Source organism: Oryzias latipes, chromosome 2 (genome assembly GCF_053564925.1).
Source record: "Oryzias latipes strain Hd-rR chromosome 2, Olatipes_Hd-rR_3.1".
Lineage (NCBI taxonomy): Eukaryota > Metazoa > Chordata > Actinopteri > Beloniformes > Adrianichthyidae > Oryzias > Oryzias latipes.
In genome coordinates, this window is record NC_136238.1 from 11,281,849 (window position 1) to 11,303,704 (window position 21,856).

At 41.8% G+C, this 21,856-nt stretch overlaps 1 protein-coding gene across 1 annotated transcript in view; it reads left to right on the plus strand.

Annotated features, from left to right (window-relative positions):
* The first annotated feature begins 508 nt into the window (after positions 1-508).
* mgat5 (alpha-1,6-mannosylglycoprotein 6-beta-N-acetylglucosaminyltransferase) overlaps positions 509-21,856 on the plus strand; it is an 84,028-nt gene continuing 62,680 nt past the window's right edge. The window contains exons 1-2 of the mRNA XM_004066574.5: positions 509-681; positions 18,281-18,771. Of these exons, the coding sequence (XP_004066622.1) occupies positions 18,531-18,771 (241 nt within the window). The 5' untranslated portion in view covers positions 509-681; positions 18,281-18,530. The remainder of the gene's footprint in view (positions 682-18,280; positions 18,772-21,856) is intronic.

The window sequence follows — 21,856 nt, forward strand, 5'->3', positions numbered from 1 at the left end:
GAAAACACACAACTTTAGTTTGTCATGAATTGCAGCAGCACTGAGGGGAAATTTCCGTTTGTCTCTTAGAACAGTGGCCATAAAAATGAAGCTAATGAAAACAATTGTCACGATTTCCTAAAAAATGCAAAAATTAGCAAAAATATAAAATAAAGAAATTAGCAAATGCTTATTTAGACTAAATGCTCCCATGATTACTTATGCTTTATGCTATGAAAGCTTTGCAGTGGAATAGACACATGTTTTACATGCATACAACGGGAGAAAAAAAAGGAAAAATAAAGTAAATTTGTCATTAATTTCAAAAGAAATAAAGGAAAATAGTTTAGGGATCTTCTGACAACTATTTTGTACAAACTTTGTGAGAAAAAAAACAATTCTTGAAAAAAATAAAAATATGTTTTAATGTGTTATACTAAATTAAAAGCTTCTGTTATTTATTACAATTAACAATATTAAATGACCCTGTATTGGAATTTAGGAATTACTTTTTGTACGTTTTTTGCAGATGTGGAACACGCAGACGGTCCCTAAGCGGTCATGGTGTGGGCAGAGCGAGCGCTGGGGCTCGTGCTTGTATAGTCTGCGCTCGCGCCCTCAGTCGCGGCTGTTCGCGGCGTTTCCACCTCAGTCTTTCCTGGAACACCTCCCCGCGGACAACCGACGGTGGCTCCTCCGCAGGTAAGTGTCGCCGGACCTGCCGCAGCGGAGTTCGCTCCGCCGCTCTGCCCGTTTGGCGGGCGGGGCGGAGGGGGTGAACGGCTTGTCGCTTGCGGTGTGATGTTCTTCTTGGGAAATGTGCGGAGCTGCTGGCTAGGAGAGCCCGAACCGCGCGAGACGGGGCGCTCGTGCCGTGGTGGGCTAGCGGTGGGGTTCGTTAGGACCGCGAACCTGTTGGGTTATGTAGCCTCGAAGCTAATGCTAGCTCCTATTATTTTTTTTATTCACGGTCAGTTTTATCAGGACGCCGCAGCGAGCAGGGGTGGGGGTCTTTTTGTTATTTTACTCGACCTCGTTGGCTAGCTTACGAACGGGTCCGGACCGGTTCTGGTGTTCATCCGCTTTTCATAATTATACGAGAATCAGTTTTTTAAGGGGGTGTTATTAGTTAACGATGTTTTTCTGTATTCTTCCGCGTCTCCCCGAGAGCTTTTTCCTCCCTGACAGCTGGGTCAGAAACCAGGCGGGGAAGCAGAGAAACCAGGCGTGTTTTTCCCCACTCAGGTCCCACAGATGATGTTACCGAGGCTGTTAATTTCTCCCCTGGAGGTGGTGCTGGGGTCTATTTTCTGGGGGAGTATTTAGTTGGAGCTGAATCCTTGGAGGGCATCATTTGTAAGATGTTATAAAGCAGGATTCTAAAGGAAGTGTCATCAGTTTAATTCAGCACATTTCTATGTGTTGGGTGTTTTTTTTTAGCATCGTGAAGCCTGTAATCGGGTTATAAAATGATTTAATGGTCATTATCATGCATTATCCAAATGACACCGTGTGTGTCCTTGAAGAGCTCGTTACCATGCCTCTAATGATGTTAAGTTTTCTCTATCTCATGCAAATCTCCTCTAATAGTGGTCCTGCAGCAGGAAACCCTGAGCTGTGACTGAGCATCCACTGCAACTGCCCTCAGCTTTATAAAGAGCTCTTTCAGATGCTTTTTTTTCTTCTTCTTTTCCTGGAGTCTTTGGGATTATAAATCCTGAGGAAAAGGAGCTTTGCCTCAGATGCATGCTTCACTGGCGAGGAATCGTCGGTGGACCTAGCCGATGAGGGAGACAGGGGGTGGGGGTCTGCATCGGTGGCCTCTGAGGCAGGCGGGGAATGAAAATGGAGGGATCAGGCGGATGCAGGAAAAATGAAACGGGGCGGCTTTCTCCGTGATTAAAGGGCTTCTGCTCTGACAGTGCAAGCGCACACGTTTACAGACGAACCCACAAAGGTACCTGTTTCCAAAACCTTCGAGCTCCCAAGAGAATATGAATCAGCCATGTTTCGGAAGAGACGAACCATGTTTGTGTTTTTAAAAATAAAGAAAAAAAATGGATCAATGGAACAATCCTAAAACAAAGTAGTTATAGTTGGTTTAAGCTAGAAATATCTTTATCACTGCCTTAGCTTTAGTACTGATGCTCTTTGAATTATTGTAACTCTTCAAGCGTTTACACAATTAATGTAATTCCAACGGATTCTGAAGTTGAGAAAAGCAGCTTTTTGCTGATATGCAGCACTTTATAGTAGTAGAGTCTTTGCACAGTTGACGTAAAAAAAGCTCATTTTGACGCACAGAAAAACCAGTTTTGCGCAAAGCTGCTTTTTTTCCGCTTCAGAATCGGTTGCAATTACACTAAAGTCCCACTCCGATCATCTATGGATCGATTTTCAAAGTGTCTCCAGTGGTTCTTTTGATCATGATTTTGCCAATTTTAGCCAAAATCCAAATAACACCTGTGCTGTTCACAGAGATTCTGTAGAGCAGCAGTAGTCCATTAGAAATTTGCCTCAGAGTTGTGGGCGGGGACACATGGTGTTGAACACCCCTTCCCTCCCCATTGCTGAGAACTCTGTTTACATGCTTTCCCGCTAGCTTACAGCCCCTTACATCCTGCAACCTAACATCACAGGTGCAACAAAAACCGTGAGCAATATCTGAGCCATCCAGTCGTAGAGTTTTGAGCCAACTTGGAAAACGAAGTCATACCTGGATCTAGTTGTAGTAGAAAGCTTGTGGTCCACCCAGCTTATTTGCTACGTAAAATACACCACATTTTTTCGTCTGCTCCTGATTCACAACAAGAACGTGTTTAAAAAAACACCAACAAGACTATTTTTATTGGAGTGGGGCTTTACTTGTATAAATGGTCAAATAGTTACAGTAGTTCAAAGAGCTAGTGTTGCCCACGACTGGTTTTTACCTTTATGCAAATATTTGTTTATTTTGTGCTAGCTACCTTTTCAGACTGATAGCCTGTCGGATTGGATGAGGAATACAATGAGCATTACTTTTTGAGTTGCTTTCACATTGCTCTTTTTGGAGAGGTCCTAGCTGCATCTGCAAATGAAAGGAAGGGTAAAGACTGGCTACCACCAAAAATAATACAGAAAAATGTTTTGCTGTTTTCTTGCTCTCTCTGAGGATTTCCTAAATCAGGTGGGTCCTGCCAATTAGAATGTGTAATCACCATAGTTAGCCAATCAGCAGCAAGCAGGGTGGGAGAAGAGGTGGGGTTTTGGATTCTAAGAACCAGAGTTAGTCAGCTCTGGCTGCCCACAAGCTAATTTTTAAATGTTTTTTTTATTAGCTGTGTTCAAATTTGTTATAGGTAATTTAGGTAAATTACCTGGTTTTGATACATTTCTCTGCTTTAGACCATCTACTGGAAGCGTACAGTTTGCATAGTTTAAACGACCGGGGAAACATCTCACTCTTTATTTTGGTTGTCTGGTTTTACATACTTTTGTTAGTGAACCCCAAACTGCAGCAAAACCTGTACATGTTTCACGGTAACGTCTATCGATCTGGAGAGTGTGACGAAAAAAGACGCAAGAAGAAAAGTCTTTTAGTCTTTGTGCTTATTATGTGACGTAAGTCTTTTGATTATCAACGGAATTGGAACTCCAATGCGGACCAAACAGCTCAGCATGAAAGCACCCTAACGGTTCTCACATCATCCAGACAAATGAAGTCCTCAATCCAGAACGGAGAGATTTGCTTCCCCGGTAACCAAAACGGTAGACAGCTCAATCCTTTAAGTGTGGCCAAATGTGAGATTTTACAGAGCTCCCTGTTTCACAGGTAATTAAGCTGCTGTTGAGTTGCCTACCAGACTTTTTGTGTTGCAAAATCTCATATTGCTTTAGTGATTAATAATTCAATAGCAGAGTCGGTATCCTTGTTATCGAGAAGGTTATAAAAAGATGAGTCAGGTCACACCTGCATGCAGGACCTCTGGTGTTTGGCTGCATTTTGTTTAATTTTTCTGCTCTTAAAGTCTTCAAAAAGGTTTTAAAGGATTTGTATCTCCTGGAAAAAGAAAAAAAAGAAGCAAATGAAGGATTAGAACGCTTTTAGGCAAAGTGTTGGGATTTAATCGTAAAGTGCTGAGGTTTTAGGGATTTAAAATGCAGTTTATGGACGGCCCAACAGAACAGACATGCTGGTATCACTTTGTTATGTCGGCGTATCCTGTTATATAAGCTCCCCCTGACCCTCATATAAGAAGTGTCCATTGACTGTAAATGAGAACTGGACTGAGTGGCCCCTCCTCCCTCGCGTCCCAAACAAGAGGAACCTCTGGTTCCAAGAAGTCAAAATCCCTTAGACTTCTATAGAGAAATAAACGTTTATTAGTCAGTCATTCTATTTGTCAAAATCACTATTCTTGCTCTGCTTACATTTTTTTAAAAACATATTTTTGCTAATCCTAATTTTTTTTTATTTTTTTCCTGATGTGAAAGTTTTTAAGATATAAACTGACCAATCAAAAAAATATGTGGTCTTGAACTCTCGAACTTTCAAGAGGTTGGGGTGCTGCAATAGTCTGACTCCTTATTGACGAGAATGGTTGCCATAGAAACTCTAACCGATTTGGACCAATCCCTGCTTACTGGCTACAACATGGCAGCGTCTGTATCGAAATAAAACAAAAAAGGTGACTGAATTGACTTTGAGAGTGGTTGGAGTCGGAAGGAAGTATGGTAAACCTTTATCTGTGGGTGAGGTCACACTCACTTGATCTGAAGGTGCCAGTGAGATATATTTTTGATGAATGTTACTATTAGGATTTATTTGTTGCTTTACGTTGCCATTATCCATCTCATACCATGGTCAATTACAAAATAAATAAAAATTCAATCAGTTTTTAGTACTTTATTCTTCTTGTTTTTTCAGTTTAGATAGCTTCTTTCACAAAAAAGCGGACTATTTGTTACGTGGTGCTTCGTGTTGTCGCACTCATCTGGCTGAGCCGGCACCAAACTCGACTGCAGCGGCAAAGCGATATCTCTGCTGGTCATCACTATGCGTTAAATAAAGCATCAGTTCAGAGAGAAAGTTCACCTCTTACCGCCTGTTTTTGTTAAGATGATGAAGAAAAGTTTTTTTTAAAGAAGCCGGCGCAGTGATACAGAACATTAAAGCTACGTGACCGGAACTTCTTTTTTAGGTGTGCATTTATTACCTTTTAAATCTACAGCCAATCAGAATCAGGTATTCACCCGGACCATGGTATACATTTATTTAAGAACTGTGTTGTGTTAAGTTTTGGATGTATAACTTTTGTCTATTGATAGACACAGTGAGTGGTGGGCGTGTCGTTTTTTTTGTGTGTGGCTTGATTGGGTGCACAAGCGTCCAGCACGGTTTAATTATGCACACACCTTGCACCTGAGAGCAACACAGTCCGTTGATTGTCCCGTATGCTGGGTTATCATCTAACCCTCTAAATGACAATGTACATAATGGGCAAACACGATAAATGATTGACCAAAAAGAACCAACGAGACGGATTGTTTTAATCGGGACAAGAGCGAAGATGCTGGAGAGGTGCGGAGATGGTTGAATTCGCTCCGTAACCCTTGTGTTATCCTAGGCACTTTAACATTGGGAGTTGGGTCATCTAGACCCACTAGACAGTGCGCTGAACCTTTTTTCTTCAATGATTTGTGATCTTCACTGGTATCCATGGATTACATGAAATCTTTCCACCTTTATCCACCTTTGTCGTGGTAGGGTAATGTGAGGGTGGGGTCATAGGATAGCACAAGGGTTAATGGTCCAGTTCCCATATACATTCAGTGAAGGAGCCTCATCTGTTGGAACTCCTTTGACTTTGTTTGAGCAGCTTTATGTGAAAATGTTTTCGCTCACCTTAATCTCAATCTCTGTTAAGCTTGTCTATGTTTGCGTGGCACTGTCTGCGTTGTTGCCTCATTTATCCCTCTGGGGTAATTCTGGTGGAATTGACTGAGGGTTGACGTCATGGCAACCTTTTAAGGAAAGTTGAGCCAAAAAATTGAGTATCAAACCCCGAAGCACTGCCAATTTTATTACTACGCAAAACCAAACTCATCATCCTTTCACCACCATGCTTAGTGTACAGTTTATGTGCTTATTTGTCTCCAGTATCTCCGTTATCTCATCTATTAAAAACACCCTGTTCTAAAGGTCACCTTGTCTGTTCGTGTTTCTTATCTCAGGGTAAGTTTGTATTTGAAGGATTTTACACAGAGTTAAATTGCTTCATCCTATCAGGGTCCTGCTGCCATCCCTGCAGCGCTTGGGTTTCGTGTGCTCTGGTTTCCGCTCGCATGGCTTGTCATGTTGTAACAGGTTAAACATGTCGAGAATCTGTGCACTTTGTAATGAAGACAAGGGAACATGGCAGGGTTTTGGCTTCATGAGACACTGCTGTTTTGGTTTTGGAAATAAAGACCAAAAAGTAAGCAGAGTAGTCATTTTTATGTTTATAAAAGCTCCAGGTTATACATTTTTCCCATTTTTATGGAAGTGGTGCAAATCTGGTCAATCTTACTCCAGGCGTTTTTCTTTCACAGCTCTATTCTGATATATGAAAGGTATATATTGGTTGGTTTGCCATTACCATCCTGTCAGTCTGTATCTGCCCACAGGATCTTTTCCCTCTCATTCTCTACCACTTTTGGAGGTGTTTCCCATTTTGAATTTGGGGTTTCCAGTTCATATTCTGTAAACGGGTTCCTGTGTATTATTCCAGCCACTTAGTTGTGGCGCTCCATGTATGCTTTCCCTGCCAACATCTTACACCCTGCAGTTATGTGCACGATTGTTTCAGGTGCCTCTTTGCACAGCCTACACTTTGGGTCTTGTCTGGTGTGGCAGATCTGAACCTCTATTACTCTGGTGCTCAGGGCTGGTTCCTGACATCCCAATGTCAGTGCTGTAGATTTTGGTGGTGTGGATCAGGGAGTCAATGTCACGCTCACTCTTAGCATATAGCTTGATGTCATCCATGTAGAGGAGGTGACTGATGGTGGCCCCATTTCTGAGTCGGTATCCATAGCCAGTCTAATTGATTATTTGACTCAGGGGGTTCAAACCTATGCAGAGCAGCAGTGGGGACAGAGCATCACCTTGGTATATTTCACATTTGATGGACACTTGTGCAAGTGGCTTCCCATTGGCTTCAAGGGTGGTTTTCCACAGCTTCATTGAATTTCCTATGAAGGCTCTTAGAGTACCATTGATGTTGAAAAACTCCAAGCATTCAGTGATCCATGTCTGTTGCATTGAGTCATAGGCTTTTTGTAATCAATCCAGGCTGTGCACAGGTTAGTGTGTGGTAAACTGCAGTCTTGAGCGACCAGGAGTTGGTGTTTGGCTCTTCTTGAATCTACCAATGCACCTTCTGTGGGTTTGCTCATGTATTGATCCATCCACCAGTGTGTGAATGTGTGTGTGACTGGGTGAATGGGTCTGTGACTGTAAAGCGCTTTGGGCCTTGTAGGTAGAAAAGTCGCTATATAAATATACGCCATTTACCATGTGCCTGACATGAGCTTCCATATTATGGAGTGACTGGTTATTGGCCGGTACTTTGATGGTAGTGCACCCTTTGAGGGATCCGTCTGGATCAGGATCGTTCGCCCTCCGTTAGCCACTCGGGGTGATTCCCATCTCTTAGCAGCTGGTTCATTTGTGCTGCCAGGTGTTCATGGAGTTCTGTGAGTTTCTCTAGCCAGTAGGCATGTATCATGTCACGGCCCGGTGCTGTCCAGTTCCTGAGACTGTTTTTTGGATGTCAAAGACGCCATCCATACGTCACTGTCAAATCAGAGTTCCTGATCGGTCAAAGTTCAATTTGGTTTGACTTTCAATGTATGATTAATGGCCTTGCTTTTTGTACGTAGAGCGTGAAAATGATTGTGCAGCTATGAGTGAACGCTTTATTGGAAGCGGTCACTTTAACATGCGTTGCGGAGAGTGGTCTGAACGCAACTTAAGATTTGATTGGATTCCGTTCTCTTTCATGCACAGGTTATTGATCATCAATATAATATTAATTCATATGACTCTTGCTAAAGAGCCTTCCATTATGAATCAGATTTGTGGATCAACACGAGTCGGCTGCTGCTCAGAGCCTATTCATTATTCAGATAACTTTCCTCTGAATCGCTATTAAGTTAAACGTTTACATGAAGGCAGAGTTAAACAGTCAAAAATATTCATCACACTTGGCAATTGGGATCCTCTTGAGAAAAATTACCAAAAGTACCACAACGCTGGCTCAGATTTTACATGCAGCCATAAATATCAAGTGGAAGATGACTGATGCTCAAGTATTCAAAAGATCGCTTATAAACATGGACTTCACAAAGTGAGGAACAGCCCCTTCCTGGAAGTCTGTATTGCCAGCATTGCCCCCAGGCTAACACACACGCCCACTTTATCCACGGAGCTAGCGGTGAAAAATCGTCAAAACGCTTTTATTTTTTTACGTACAGTATGCACATCCATTTTTGAAGCAATTCTAGTGTCTGTTTTTTTTGAAAACATAGACACACTGTCGAGGCCGACTTCAGGTTGTCATGAAAGGTCATGAAATGGGCGGCACCGACAAGGAGCAAAAGGCCTCAAAGGTCGAGTCGTCTCACTTCAAAGTAGCAAAATGAGCTGTGAAAATAACTTATTTAATCAAAAAAATTGTTCTTTAGTGAGCCAAAGTTAATATATTATTATATGTATATGGATATACAGTACAGACCAAAAGTTTGGACACACCTTCCCATTCAAATGAATGGGAAGGTGTGTCCAAACTTTTGGTCTGTACTGTAGTTTACTTTAAAAGGCTTAAGAAAAGCAGGATATTAAATATGCAGTAGAGAAAACAAATCAATAATGCCATTTTATACATTATAATTAAGATTAAACCAAAAATAAATCAAATTATATTTTACCTACGGTGTAGCTATCTATTAGTAATTTAGCACCTTATTGATTAAAAACAAATAAATCAAGAAATGCGATTGACCTAGTTTCGGCTTTAACTTTTTTAACTTTTTAAGGCATTAGTAAGACATCTCCAAATGCTACAAGCTGCGTTTATAAATGTCCTATAAAGGCTTATAATCACATTAAAAGTTCTTGTTAATGACTTGCATCTAGATTATTAAGGACTCCTATTATAAAGCATTACCATTTTGTTTATATGAACACATTGGTTATGATGTTTTTCCATGTATTCTTAACAGAAAACCATAAAGGCTTTATTAGTGTTTATACCCTGAGCTCTCTGCTGTGGACAGGGGCATTGTCCGTGCAGTAAATTGCCCCCCACACACACACAAAGTTTCGGGAGCACATTTGAGCACACAGATGATAATAAAATTAAGTGAATAATAAATAATAATGATCATTCAGTTTTTAATCTCCGCCCTATATGTAGCCCAGAAGTCTGAAATTATTCTTTATTAAGCCACTCTGTGATCTGCATTATTATCATTTAATTAGATCATTTTCTCTCGACTTTCTGGTGATTTCCTAAAATATTTTTGATTTATAATTATAAACTTTGGTTTATAATTTGATAGTCTGTGTCACATTTACTGTGTTGTTTTGTGTCGTGTGTATTTCCATCGTATGGAAATCAGCTTGGGCTTATTTTGTTGCCAACAAGAGCTTTCCTTCCTCTGGTGACAAAGCTTCCTGCTCACTTTAGTGACATCTCCTTTAATTTATCTCCTCAGTTAACAAGAGTGATACGAAGTCAAGAACTTAATCTTTGTTTTCTTTAGTAACACTTCATCAACCCAAAATTTGAGAATATTTTAAAACTGAATCACTGATATGCCTGTTTATGAATAACAGCAGGAGTTGGAGTTAAAAAAAACAAACAACCAAAATTAATGCACATTTTTATGAGTTTTATCCTGAAGCGATCTTCCCTAAAGAGCTCTTTGTGGCTTAAAATCAAAAGAGCAGAAGTCTGATCTCCCCACTTAAGATAAACACAGCTCCAGGTAGAGCTCCTCTCCATCTGCGCTGCACCTGCTCGTATCCGGTTACACGCTGGATTCACACCAGCGAGGTGGCGAAGCTGCAGCATGGCCTGCTTCTCTGGAGGGCCTAATGAATAATTAAGAAGTGGGGCTTATGTGAAGAAGCCCATTAAGATGCAGAGTCACTGCGGTCTCCATGGCAGCAGGACTATATCATCAGAATCGCATCTCTTTTGGCGCAACAACCGGTAAACTAGGACAGTGTTTGTCTGGATGAGGTGGATGTGGACAAGATGAAGAACTTAGATAATACTTAACCATAAACTCCTGGACTCATGAGATTAGTTCTTAACATGATGGTGGTGTTGAAGGTTTCTGTTTTAGCTGAGAGAGTTGATCTGATTATTCATCTATCTCATCTTCAGGATTTTGTTGAAGACTTTACCTGAAGAAAATTTAGGCTTAGTATGTGAAATTAAAAAGAACTGAAAAATATAGCATTATAAATAACATGTTCTGCCTGTTTAATTAGTTTTACATAAATGTGTCTTACTAAAAAATAAAAAAAAGGATTTGTATCTTCATTCATTCATTCATTTTCTGTACCGCTTTGTCCTTTTCGGGGTCACGGGGCTGCCGGAACCTATCCCGGCTACTTGGGCGTAGGCAGGGGATGCCCTGGACAGGTCGCCAGTCTGTCGCAGGGTAGATCGTCCACAATCACACACCCATGCACTCTCACACTCACACCTATGGACAATTTAGAGTTGCCAATTAACCTATGAAGCATGTTTTTGGACAGTGGGAGGAAGCCGGATATCCCGGAGAAAACCCACGCATACACGGCAGGGCTCAAGACTAACTTTTTTCACTAGGAGCACAGTGGCCCCTAACTGAAAATTTTAGGGGCGCAACCAGAAAATTTAGGGGCGCATACCGTAAATCAACATTCTAACCAAATCTACTAATTTCCACTGTATTACTAATAAATACTTTAATAATAGATGCAGAAATTACAATGTGCTGTTTCAAATTCAGTGTCACATTTTATTCTGCACTTTTGAAGATGCAACAAAACAAAAGCATCGCTGTCATGACAGTACAAATTTATCTTTGTGACACCAAATAGGTGCAGCCAAGATGCACAATAAGCGTGTTTGAGATCACCCAGGTGAACTCAACGCTGCGCAGATCACCTGGTGTGTGACATATATTTTTGTTTTTGCTCCAACATCAACTGTCAATCGAGAAAGGGGTGGGAGCAAGGGGCAAACCTACCCGGACACAGCTGGAAACTGAACTGACTGAAAGCTGCTCTACAGACTACAAAACAATGCATTATGGGACATGTGTCCTGATGGTTTTTGTAGTGGAGTGATTAATTAAAATAATTTAAAATACCAATTCATTAAAAAAAGGCTACATACATCACAAAACATTAAAATAATCATAAAATATATAATAACACAGATCATACTAAGGGGGAGAAGAATATTAAAACTAAATTGAATGTTAAGGACAACTCCAATTTCCTGTCCTCCTTCAGTCTTGCTGCAGATTCGCTTTCATCTCACAGCCCCCCCCCCCCCCCCCCGGTCTCCCCAACGATCCAGGCGAGGTGCTGGTTCATCTCAAACACGTCGATCGTTGCATTTTCCCCACGTATTTTCAGTGTGTCTAAAACTAATGTTGTTTTTGCTCGCACGTGTTTAAAGTTCAAGCCCCGTTAGCTGTCTCTCATGTAGGTGTGGGACATTTATTCTCCTCAGCTGACCCGACTCCCGCGGGAGCGGTGTGCTGCCGTAACAACTGCGCAGGACCGTTTTATGCGCCGCCGTAACCGTAACCAAAACCTAAACCTTCCTCCGGTTCTGTGCGGCCCAGAGAAAAGTTCAGCACGGACTGCATGTATTTAGAAAATTACGAGCGAATAAATACGTTCTAAAGGAAAGTAAGGAACTTCTTAATGTGGTCCGGGGAGGGAGCTGTCAGGTTTCCTGCTTTCAAGCCCTGTCATTGTCCCGCCCCCAAGAGTCATTTACCCCACTGTGATTGGTTGGTCAGCTTCGCGCACGACAATGAAAAAGTGTCATTCATTAAAACTGGCGGGCTGCAGTAACATTAAACCTTCATATTAAGGCGGGGACCGCAAAATATCATCTTGGGGGCCGCAAATAGCCTGCGGGCCGCGAGTTTGAGACCCCTGCTGTACACTCTGGCACTGGTACACTAGCCGCAGGTGGGAAGAACGAATCAATAGTTCGCTTGCTCATAGCTCAGACGCACATATCAGGTTTTGATATTTGTCTCTCCGTTTCCTTCCCACAGATGTTTACGCGCACTCGATTATCTCTAGGCCCCTCCCCCTACACGCATTTTAGCCAGTCAGTGGCTGTCCCTATTCTTCTCACACGCAGTGGCCGCCTCGCACACAGGCATCATGCGAGAGTGTACGTGCTCGCGTTTCATGAGTATGTGCGCGAGTGTGTGTGTCTGCCTGCGTCCGTGTGCGCTTGCGTCTCATTGATTATTTCATTGATCATTGACGTGCCCCTTCCACGTTTAATGTATAAAAAATACGAAGGGTGGGGGAAGCAAATTTACTGGTCGCGCATGTGTGACTGGATGTAAAATTCAGTCGCACACTCTCAAATTTTGGTCGCAAAATGCGACCAATTGCTCGCAGTCTGGAGCCCTGCACGGGGAGAACATGCAAACTCCACACAGAAAGGTGTTGATGTATTGTATCAATTGATGTATTTTTCATGTCCCCCAGCCGGGACTTGAACCAGGGGCCTTCTTGCTGTGAGGCAAGAGCGCTAACCACTGCGCCACCGTGCAGCCCATGGATTTGTATCTTTATGATGTAAAACATTCTTATAAGGTTAATAAGAGTGCATAAGGGAAAATCCTATGTGCTTTTGAACGTGAATCGTACTCTGCAAGAAGTTAGTTCTTACACAAAAGGCCATGTGAGAAGAAGCTTCGTGTGCCCCTTGTATCCACTGGCTCCAAGAAACCTTCTATAGACTTTTATTGCAAAATAATCTATTATTTTTTCATTCCATCTGTCAGGATAACCATTATTGCTCTGCTACTTTTTTTAACATGTTCTTTTCTAATCCCAATGGTTTTTTATGATTTTTTTTTTTTTATAATTGCAAGTTATAAACTGGTCAATCAGACACCTCAATAAAAGTATTTGGTCTAACGTCAAACTTTTGCAACATTTGACCGATTGCGTGTAGGGATGTGGACTTCAATAAGTTCACTCCTGAGAGTGGTTGCCATAGAAATGATGACTCAGCCCGAGTTAGACCAATCACAGCCTTTCGATGATTTCTGGCTCCAACATGGCGCATTACAAAAAATGGCGACTGAATTTACTTCATTTTGATCGACAGTAAGTCATTTCCTATGGCTGACGTCACACTCACCTGGTCCAGTTCTCATATACAGGAAGTGGATATTACATATTTTTATGTGTATTTTTCTTACACCAGCTCTTGGTCATATATGTAAAGTGGGTGTCGCTAATGTAGAGAGCATTTTTTTAAATAGCATAAAAGCAAGAAGTCTATAGCTGTTTTTTTTTCATTTTTGACATCAAACCGTCTCTGGCTCAAAATTTGCAATCTTGTATATCGACAAATATGACTTTAAAAAAGAAAGCTCTTTTTAAGGAAACTAATCTTGGAGCTTAAACCTAGTCACAAAAGCAGGAGATTTGTTAACATCTAAAAGCCTCAGAATGGACTGTAAAATGAGCCAAATCCAGGAGAAATGCTGGAGGGTCAACAGTTGGATGGAGGTTCCTCTTCCGAGCTTTGATAAGTCCTGGTTTAAAAGCCTTTCCTGCTGAGAGCAGAGAACAATGCTCTCAGTGTGCATCATGCAAAAGTAAGTGGCTTTAACTTTCAAATTCCTGGCTGTTGCTTGTCACCACCCCAGAGCTCTGCAGTCACCTGGCCATTAGCAGTCGCTCATCTATTTATATTTGCGGACAAATGGATAGCAGTTTGAAAGCCGATCCATAATTGATGCTAGAGCAGGGCTTGTATTTTTCCGGCTCTTGGGGGGGGGGGTTTGGCTCTCCTTTTTTTAAACCTGGAGTAAGTCGTTGGAATGACTTCGCACCTCCTTGAGCTTGTATCCCCTAAGCTATGTTTTGAAAGGAGGTTATTTTCAGCTGTAGTCACAGATGTGGAAGGAATGGACGGACGGACAGGGTCGGCCATCTGGCCCGCCCTCAACACTCTCAATTTATGGCAGAACAAAGGTGAAAGCTTCTGGATCAGGACTGTGGTAGAAGGATCTTTAAGCCCAATATTATTATATTTCTGACAGAGATGCAGTGTCATCGTTCACCCATAATCCCTGTGACATTTTCATTAGGCATTTCCATCTGGGAGTGCTTGAGGGTAGGCCGATAGATGAAGCTTAGTGCTTATAGCTTTTTTCTTTTTTGTGCAAAGATTGGGATATTATAAAGAGTTAGAAAGCCCATGGTGGGTATGGCCATCTCTACCAGTTTATACTGTACTTTTCATTACCTACCACTGGTCACAATTTGGTGGTTTTCATGTCTTGCTTTGTGTATGTCTGATTTTCTATTGGCGAATTACGTTTAGAGTTTTCTATCATAGAAGAAGTCGCTCACCGTTCACCCGTTTTTCTCGCATTCATTCACGATTTTCTGCTTTCTCAGTCTCTTGTAAGAGCCAATCACGATGATTTTCTTTATTAATGTCATTCAGTTTCATCCTTTTCTGTCTTTACCTTAGTTACTTTTAGGGAATAAACCAAACAAAGGTTGTTAAATCCTCCTAGCAGTCGTATTGGGGTGTGGGTTCAGACCAGAGCTCTCTGGTGGCTCTTTTTTTTTTTTTCACATCGTATCGTGCGCACACAGCGATAAAGAGTGGAAGGAGCTCTTTGGTCCACACAGGCTGAACGCATGCCTTTATTTGAGCAGCCATGATGTGTATAAAAGCAGCTCCAGTCTCCAGTTGGAAGCTGCTTGCAGTCGCCCCTGACCTATTTATGAATCTGACGGATGCAAGATGAAGAGAGGTGTTAGTGTGGCGTTATCTTTCGATGTCTCTCACTGTTTTTTTTTGTGTGTATGTGGTTTTGCACTTATAAGGTATACATCAATGAGCTGCGGACTGACCTGGTTAGAGCCAGTTTGTGAAGAGCAAAAGCTGCAAACCAAGATGTCCCCTCCCCACACTTACCCTCATTTACAGCCACATCCGCTGAATGCAGATGAGAGAAGATCCTTTCCTTTTGGCGCGGTGGCGCGATTTCTTTTTTCTTCTTCTTCTTTTGCTGGTTGTGATCACTTTATGCCTGCAGCTGCAGACGTTTAATAAGCTTTGCATGGATTGCCCAGAGGTTGTCAGTTAAGACTTGTTGAGCTATTTAACAGCTTCAGAGGTGCTGCGGGGCTGCCCCACTCTGTCTCATGAGTACTTTTTTTTTGTTTTTGCGCTTCTCAAAGCCAGCCTTTGTTACTTGCACTGTTGAGCTCAAGCAGCAGAAACAAAAGCGAGCATGAGTGCCTCATACTGCAGTCGAATGCTCCAGGTTTCCAGACTGAATATGGGATTATTTGCAATTGGTTTGTTAACAGAATGTTTCTGTTAAAACACTGGCTCACAACACAAACCCGACCTGGTTAAATTTGTCTCTTCAGTCAACATTCAACATGTTTGGGTAGAAACTGGGGTTTTATGCTTCTGTTTCCTGCTAAAGCATTTGCACTTTTAATTTAAGTCCCATCACATTTTCATCTATTTTCAATGTGGTCCCAGGGGTCTTTTTGTGATGATAATGCCATTTCTAGTAGAAATCTAGGACATAGTTTCTACAGAGTGGTAGTAATTCACTAGAAATTTGCCTGAGTTGTGGGTGGGAGTGTCGGCAAAGAGCCACCCCCCTCCCCGTTGCTGAGAGCACTCTGTCACTGTCTCACACTAGCTTACCTCACACCCCCAACCTATAATTACTGGGGCAATGAAAGTAGTAAAAATGAATTGAGAAATAAACAACTCCTTTTCATTCATTCTATTTGTCAGAATAACAACAGTACAGTTTTGAGCTATATGCCAGTGTAAGTACCATAACCATTCGGCCTGCAATAACCGTTCGGGGTCCTTTGGACTGAGGATAACGTCACACTACGGTAGCCCTATTTGGACAAACTACATAGCGTTTGTCATTTCATTTCACGTTTCCTTTTGTAACATAAAGTTCTTTTCCCTCATAAGTTGTGTCTGACATTATTCTTTGTGGTTTTTAAAGAGATCTTTTGCCACAACCCACTTTGTAAAAAGGTCTGTAGCAGTTAGAATGAACCGGTTGCTCCACACAAGCGAACCGTGTCTCTGATCAGAGCAGCTTGAGTCTCATGGCTTCATGTTTGCAGGGAGGGAAGGTGCTTTTTTATAATATGTGGTCCGGAAAAGGGTTCGGGCAGCAGTCCGTTCAAATACAAATGCACTTAATAATAATCATAACAATAATAAAAGCTCGTTTAGAAGATAATTTCGCTCCATGTCGGATCTCAGTTTGTTTACAACGGACCGCATAATATCTTCTTCTATGGTAGTATTGTAATGTGTTCAGACCAATCACTATCAGATATGTCATCGGACCAACGGACAGCCAATCACATAATGTGACGTCAGCACCAGTCGTCCCCGAACGGCTGTTCCTGGCCGAATGGTTATGGTACCTTCCCCAGCTTAGACGAGGAAAACGAAGACGTGCATGAATCTACTAGTCTACAAGTGGATGCATCGGAGCGGAGCAGGGCCCGCCCAGGATTTAGTATTTTACGTCACAAAAAAGCCCTTTTTTCCAACAGTTGCTCCTAATTCACGACGATTTGAATAAAAAATACTCAGAAATTGGATTTTTTTCTTAATATATATCCTCCAACATAAGAAAAATGCCACAGGAAAATGTTAAAAACCCATTTGGGTCTTTAATCCTATGCTGCTTTTGACACCAGAGAGAATCCAGGTTAGAGTAAAGCTGAAGGAACTGTGCTCCACGCTGCCTTCAGGGCTCATATATCTGCTGCCAGGATTCCATAAACATGTAAACACTCGGGTCAAACGCTTCCACAAATGCTTTAGTTTTTTCTGCTGCGTTAGCTGATTGTTTTCTTAGAAGCCAGGGATTGCTGATCTTACTCACTGCAACGCTGTCTAGCAAATAACAAACGACGTATGGTAAACAAAGACTAATGTTTCCATCATGAACCTGTTTTGAACGTCTACTGGTGTTGTCACACTGAGCTTTTAGCAGCTCTGGTGGATATATTTGACGACAAGTTCAGCCCGTTAAACTTGCTTAAAGCCACATTTATCATGAATTAAAAGATGGCAATAAATCTCTCTGGGTTTTATCTAGTTAAAAAAAGAGTTGATGGTGATTTAAGATAATGATTTCCACTCTAAGTCGATGAGATGTGTTGGCGTTTATTTCTACTTTAGCTTTTATTTCAATATGATTTGCTTTTACACTCTTCTTATCTTGCCTACATTTCATTACAGTTTGTTTAAACACAGATTTTCAATGTTGATTTGATTTTGGTGTTTTTGCAGTTCGTCGTCTACCAAAGGTTTGTTGTTTTATGTGCAAATAAATGATATTTTATTCATAAACAACAACATTTCACTGTTTTGGCTTCCACAGCCGACTCCTTTCATTTTTGTCTTTTTGCTTGGATAAAACAAGAGATTTATTGGATACTTAAAAAAAAGGATTGCTTATTCTGGATAACCGCAGTGAAGCTTGACTAATACGCCTCATCAATTTCATTTTACCTCCTGAAATTTTGATCTTCAACGAGAATAAATTGGCGTTTGCTTTCCCGGAGCGTCTGGAAAACACTGTGGGCGCATTCATCATTCAGTCTTGCTGGAATAACTGTCTCGTTTCATCCAGAAGGTCGTTTGCTGGATGTTTTCCTGAAATATCAAAGCAGAAGAACGCTGAGGTTGTTCTAGCGGTTCGGTTCTGTGTGGCTCTCAGCCATGGAGCTGCTATGTTAGTTTTTTCATTGCTTTCCTGAGCAGTGTCCCCTCAATAGCAGTGAAATCCTATTTTCTATTAGATTATATTTGAATAGCATGAGCTGTAATTTGGATCTGCGGGTTATCGAGTTGGGCGCTGAAACATTTCGGGCGCTGACTCATTTATCTGTGCTTTTGTTGTAATCATGTTCAGTGCATGCGGCTCTGCCTGAGGGAACTCCCTCATTATCTGTGCTCAGCTAAGCTCTAATTCCTCCTTCCAGGATGCAGCAGGCGGGATCGGCCCTCTGAGATGCCACTGAGTGACCAGAATGAGCTACAGGAGGAAGTCCAGCCGGTGAGGCAAATGAGCTGTACGCCAGCGCCCGACAACCAAAGCAGCTAGGACGACTACGGAGCCATGCCTCCCCTGCTGTCCTGATCCTCCCCCAGTCCTCCTCCCCACCTCCTCTTCCTCCGCTCCCCTTGGTTAAATCAGTCACATCAATCCGTCCCGCTCCCTGGACGCTCAGCATGGCGTCGGTCTTCCTGTGGAAGCTGTCGTCACAGAAGCTGGGCTTATTCCTAGTCAGCTTCGGGTTCATCTGGGGCATGATGCTGCTGCACTTCACCATCCAGCAGCGGGCCAGCCACGAGAGCAGCGCCGTGCTGCGGCAGCAGATTCTGGACCTCAGCAAGCGCTACATCAAAGCGCTGGCAGAGGAGAACCAAAGCGTCATGGATGGTCCATACGTTGGGACCATGACGGCCTATGGTGAGTCTTCCACTGCCTTTTTATGCAGCTCGAATGTTAACTTGTAGACTTTCTGATTATTTTCCGACGAGAACAGCAGCGTTCGGCAGACAGTTTGAGACCTACAACTTTATTACTATGAAGGTTGTAAATCAGCCTTTGCATGTGTCTTTTGCATCGTAGATTTTATACAACACCCTGTAGACCTGCTTCATTGTTTTGTAGTTTTACCATTGCTTCTCATCACCCTGAATTTGTTCGATCTGACTCCACTTACTCACAAGCTACAACATTTTAATCTAGTTTGGTTTTTGAAATAAGCAAACTGTAAAACAAACTAGCTATCAGAGAAGGCTAAGCTTGACCGTCACCTTTCAATCAAATAAAGCCACGCCCCTTGCTTAACTAAAACAGACCTATCAGTTGTAATGGAAATAAAATGCAGGAACAGAAGCTGTTTCTTTTTGTGGTGAAATCGAGCCACATTACGCACCACTTTGTGGTCGTTTGTTGACTTGACTGGTTTTTGCTAACTTTTTTTTTTAACCCCTTAATACCCCTTAAACAGCTGCTTGCACAAGTAACGCAATTTCAGCTTTCCTCCCCTTTTACGATCCACAATAAAGCAGCTTTGCTTCATTATGCAACTCTTAACTTTAAGAATGTGTTGCATATCTACGACGGAGTTTTAGGGCCACGGTGAGGAAAAAAAATTCAGGCCAACATGACGAGATTAAAGTCGTCATGTCGACTTTAATCTCGTCATGACGAGAAAAAACTCGACAAAAAAATGACGAGAAAAAACTCGACACAAAGTTTCGAGAAAAAACTTGTCGTGTCGAGATAAAAGTCGAAATAAAGTTTCGAGATTAAAATCGCAATGTTGCGCGAGAGAAGTGAAGCTGAGTCTTTCAGGAGTATTCAGTGTTATGGCTAATGTTAGTGAGCTAGTGGCTTTGTATTTAAGAGTTTACGACAGAGTTTTATGGCCACCCAAAAAAAAGTAATTTTTTGGGAGATAAAAATTCGTAAATTTACGGGAAAAAATTCATAGATTAACAAGGAGAAAACACCGAAGTTGTCTGTTTATCGGAGCCTAGTTTGAAGATGAAATATGTGGAGCCTTTTGTGAAGCTTTATTTCCGGATTATAGGTTTAAAACAAAGAGATTCTGAGCCTTTTGATGACTCAAAATCAGATTATTTCCCGTGTAGCAGTCTTTCCGGGGTTCGGCGTCAGTAAAGCGGACTTTCATGTGTAAAATAAGGAGCGCGGAGACACGTTTGGGTGTAGAGGACCGCTGCAGCCTTTATTCTCCTTTTCATTCACAAACCCTGAAGTTCATCTGTCACATTACGTCATGAATCTGTCATCCTAACACCAATGCGGAAGTAAACAGTGTTACATACGCGCACTGCTGCAGATGAAGCGACCCGTTTGATCAATTAAAAAACAAAGATGAATGAAAATAGTCTGTTACATTAGCATTACAACGTTGAAAAAGGCAAAAAGTGCTTCTCCTCCTCAGACGGAAGAATCACACAAACATAGAGATCTTGTCTTTGGTGGAGGAAGAAAGGATTCAAGCAAACAGCTGCAAGGACACCCGATGGCTTCATCGGGCTGCAGAGATCCTGCAAACCAACCATCAATAAATAAAACTTTAATGAATCGTAAATCAAACAAATGAGCCTCCAGACATTTGGAACGTTATCAATGAACATTCAGATTACCTGTTCAACAAAGTTGAGTCGGTCTGCTCTGCTGCTGCACGGCGTTCACCTGCTGCTCTGCATGCTCACTTCCACAATAATCTCGTAAATTTACGAGTTTTTTTTCTCTCGCGCAACATTGCGACCTTAATGTCGAAACTTTATTTAGACTTTTATCTCGACAAGACGAGTTTTTCTCGAAACTTTGTGTCGATTTTTTTTTTTTTCTCGTCGTTTTTTTTTCTTTCTTTTTTTCTCGTCATGACGAGATTAAAGTCGACATGACGACTTTAATCTCGCCACGGTGGACAGAATTTTTTTTCCTCACCGTGGCCCTAAAACTCCGTCGTACATATCGGTGCAAAGCTGACATGAAGAATTCGGACCATTTACATGACAACAAGCCACCCAGTGCTCACACGCTTAAATTGGCTAGTTACTTTAATCTTAAAAAAGAGCTTCAATCTTAAAGTCAAACTGAACAATTTAGGATAACTAGCTAGCTTTTTTAACAAGGGTAAAGATCTGTTATCCAGATCCAGATCCTTCTTATGGTGAAGGATAAAACATGGAAATCTTGTGGCATAAAAGTAACATTTATGTCCCACTATTTACATCTTTAACTGGGTTTAATGGTTCTTCCTGAACTCACACGATGGAAAGAGACGCTCTGGAAGATTGAATGTAAATATAGCTGCAGCACAATGAAATACTGTAAGGTCCAGAAACCAGATCGATGAAGTATTTGTGTGGCAATACCCCGGCCGTGCAACCCTATGAGAGGCTTCTGTGGGAACCTGAGATTGGAATTGATTGTTTTCTAATTCCCAGGGAAACAACATGATGCATTAAAGCTTTTAAAGATTAAAGCAGCTCTCTGGGAAACCTAAATGAGATACGGGAGGATGCAAAGGAAAAAAAAAACAGCACTAGCGACGTCTCTGTGTTTGTTACAGTTTTGCATTGAGCTGCATGCAAACGAATCTCGATCCTGGTTAGTGATCCTAGGGACCTCTTTGCTTTGTCCCAAAAGTCTTTTTTACTGAAACCAGACTGGTTCGGCCCCTCTAAGTCCACGCCGGGCCAACGCGCAGGTCAGCTCCCATTGTGGGCTTCGTGCTCTTCGCTGCAGATATCAGAATTAAGAGTGGTGTACCATGAGCTTACATATACTGCTGATCTAATCCTCTTTGTCCTCTCACGGGTCGGAAGGGCGCGTGTGTTTCTGCTTTATTATATTGAAAGATGCAGAAGCTGCTGTCATGGGAGACGTGGGAAAAATACCCTGAAACTGTTTTCATGTGGAGTTCCTTTCTGTTAGATCCTACAGCAAAACCTATTTTCTGTTTTAGTAGTAGTGGATTTAGTGTCCCGCTCCATTAGCGCACGAAGAC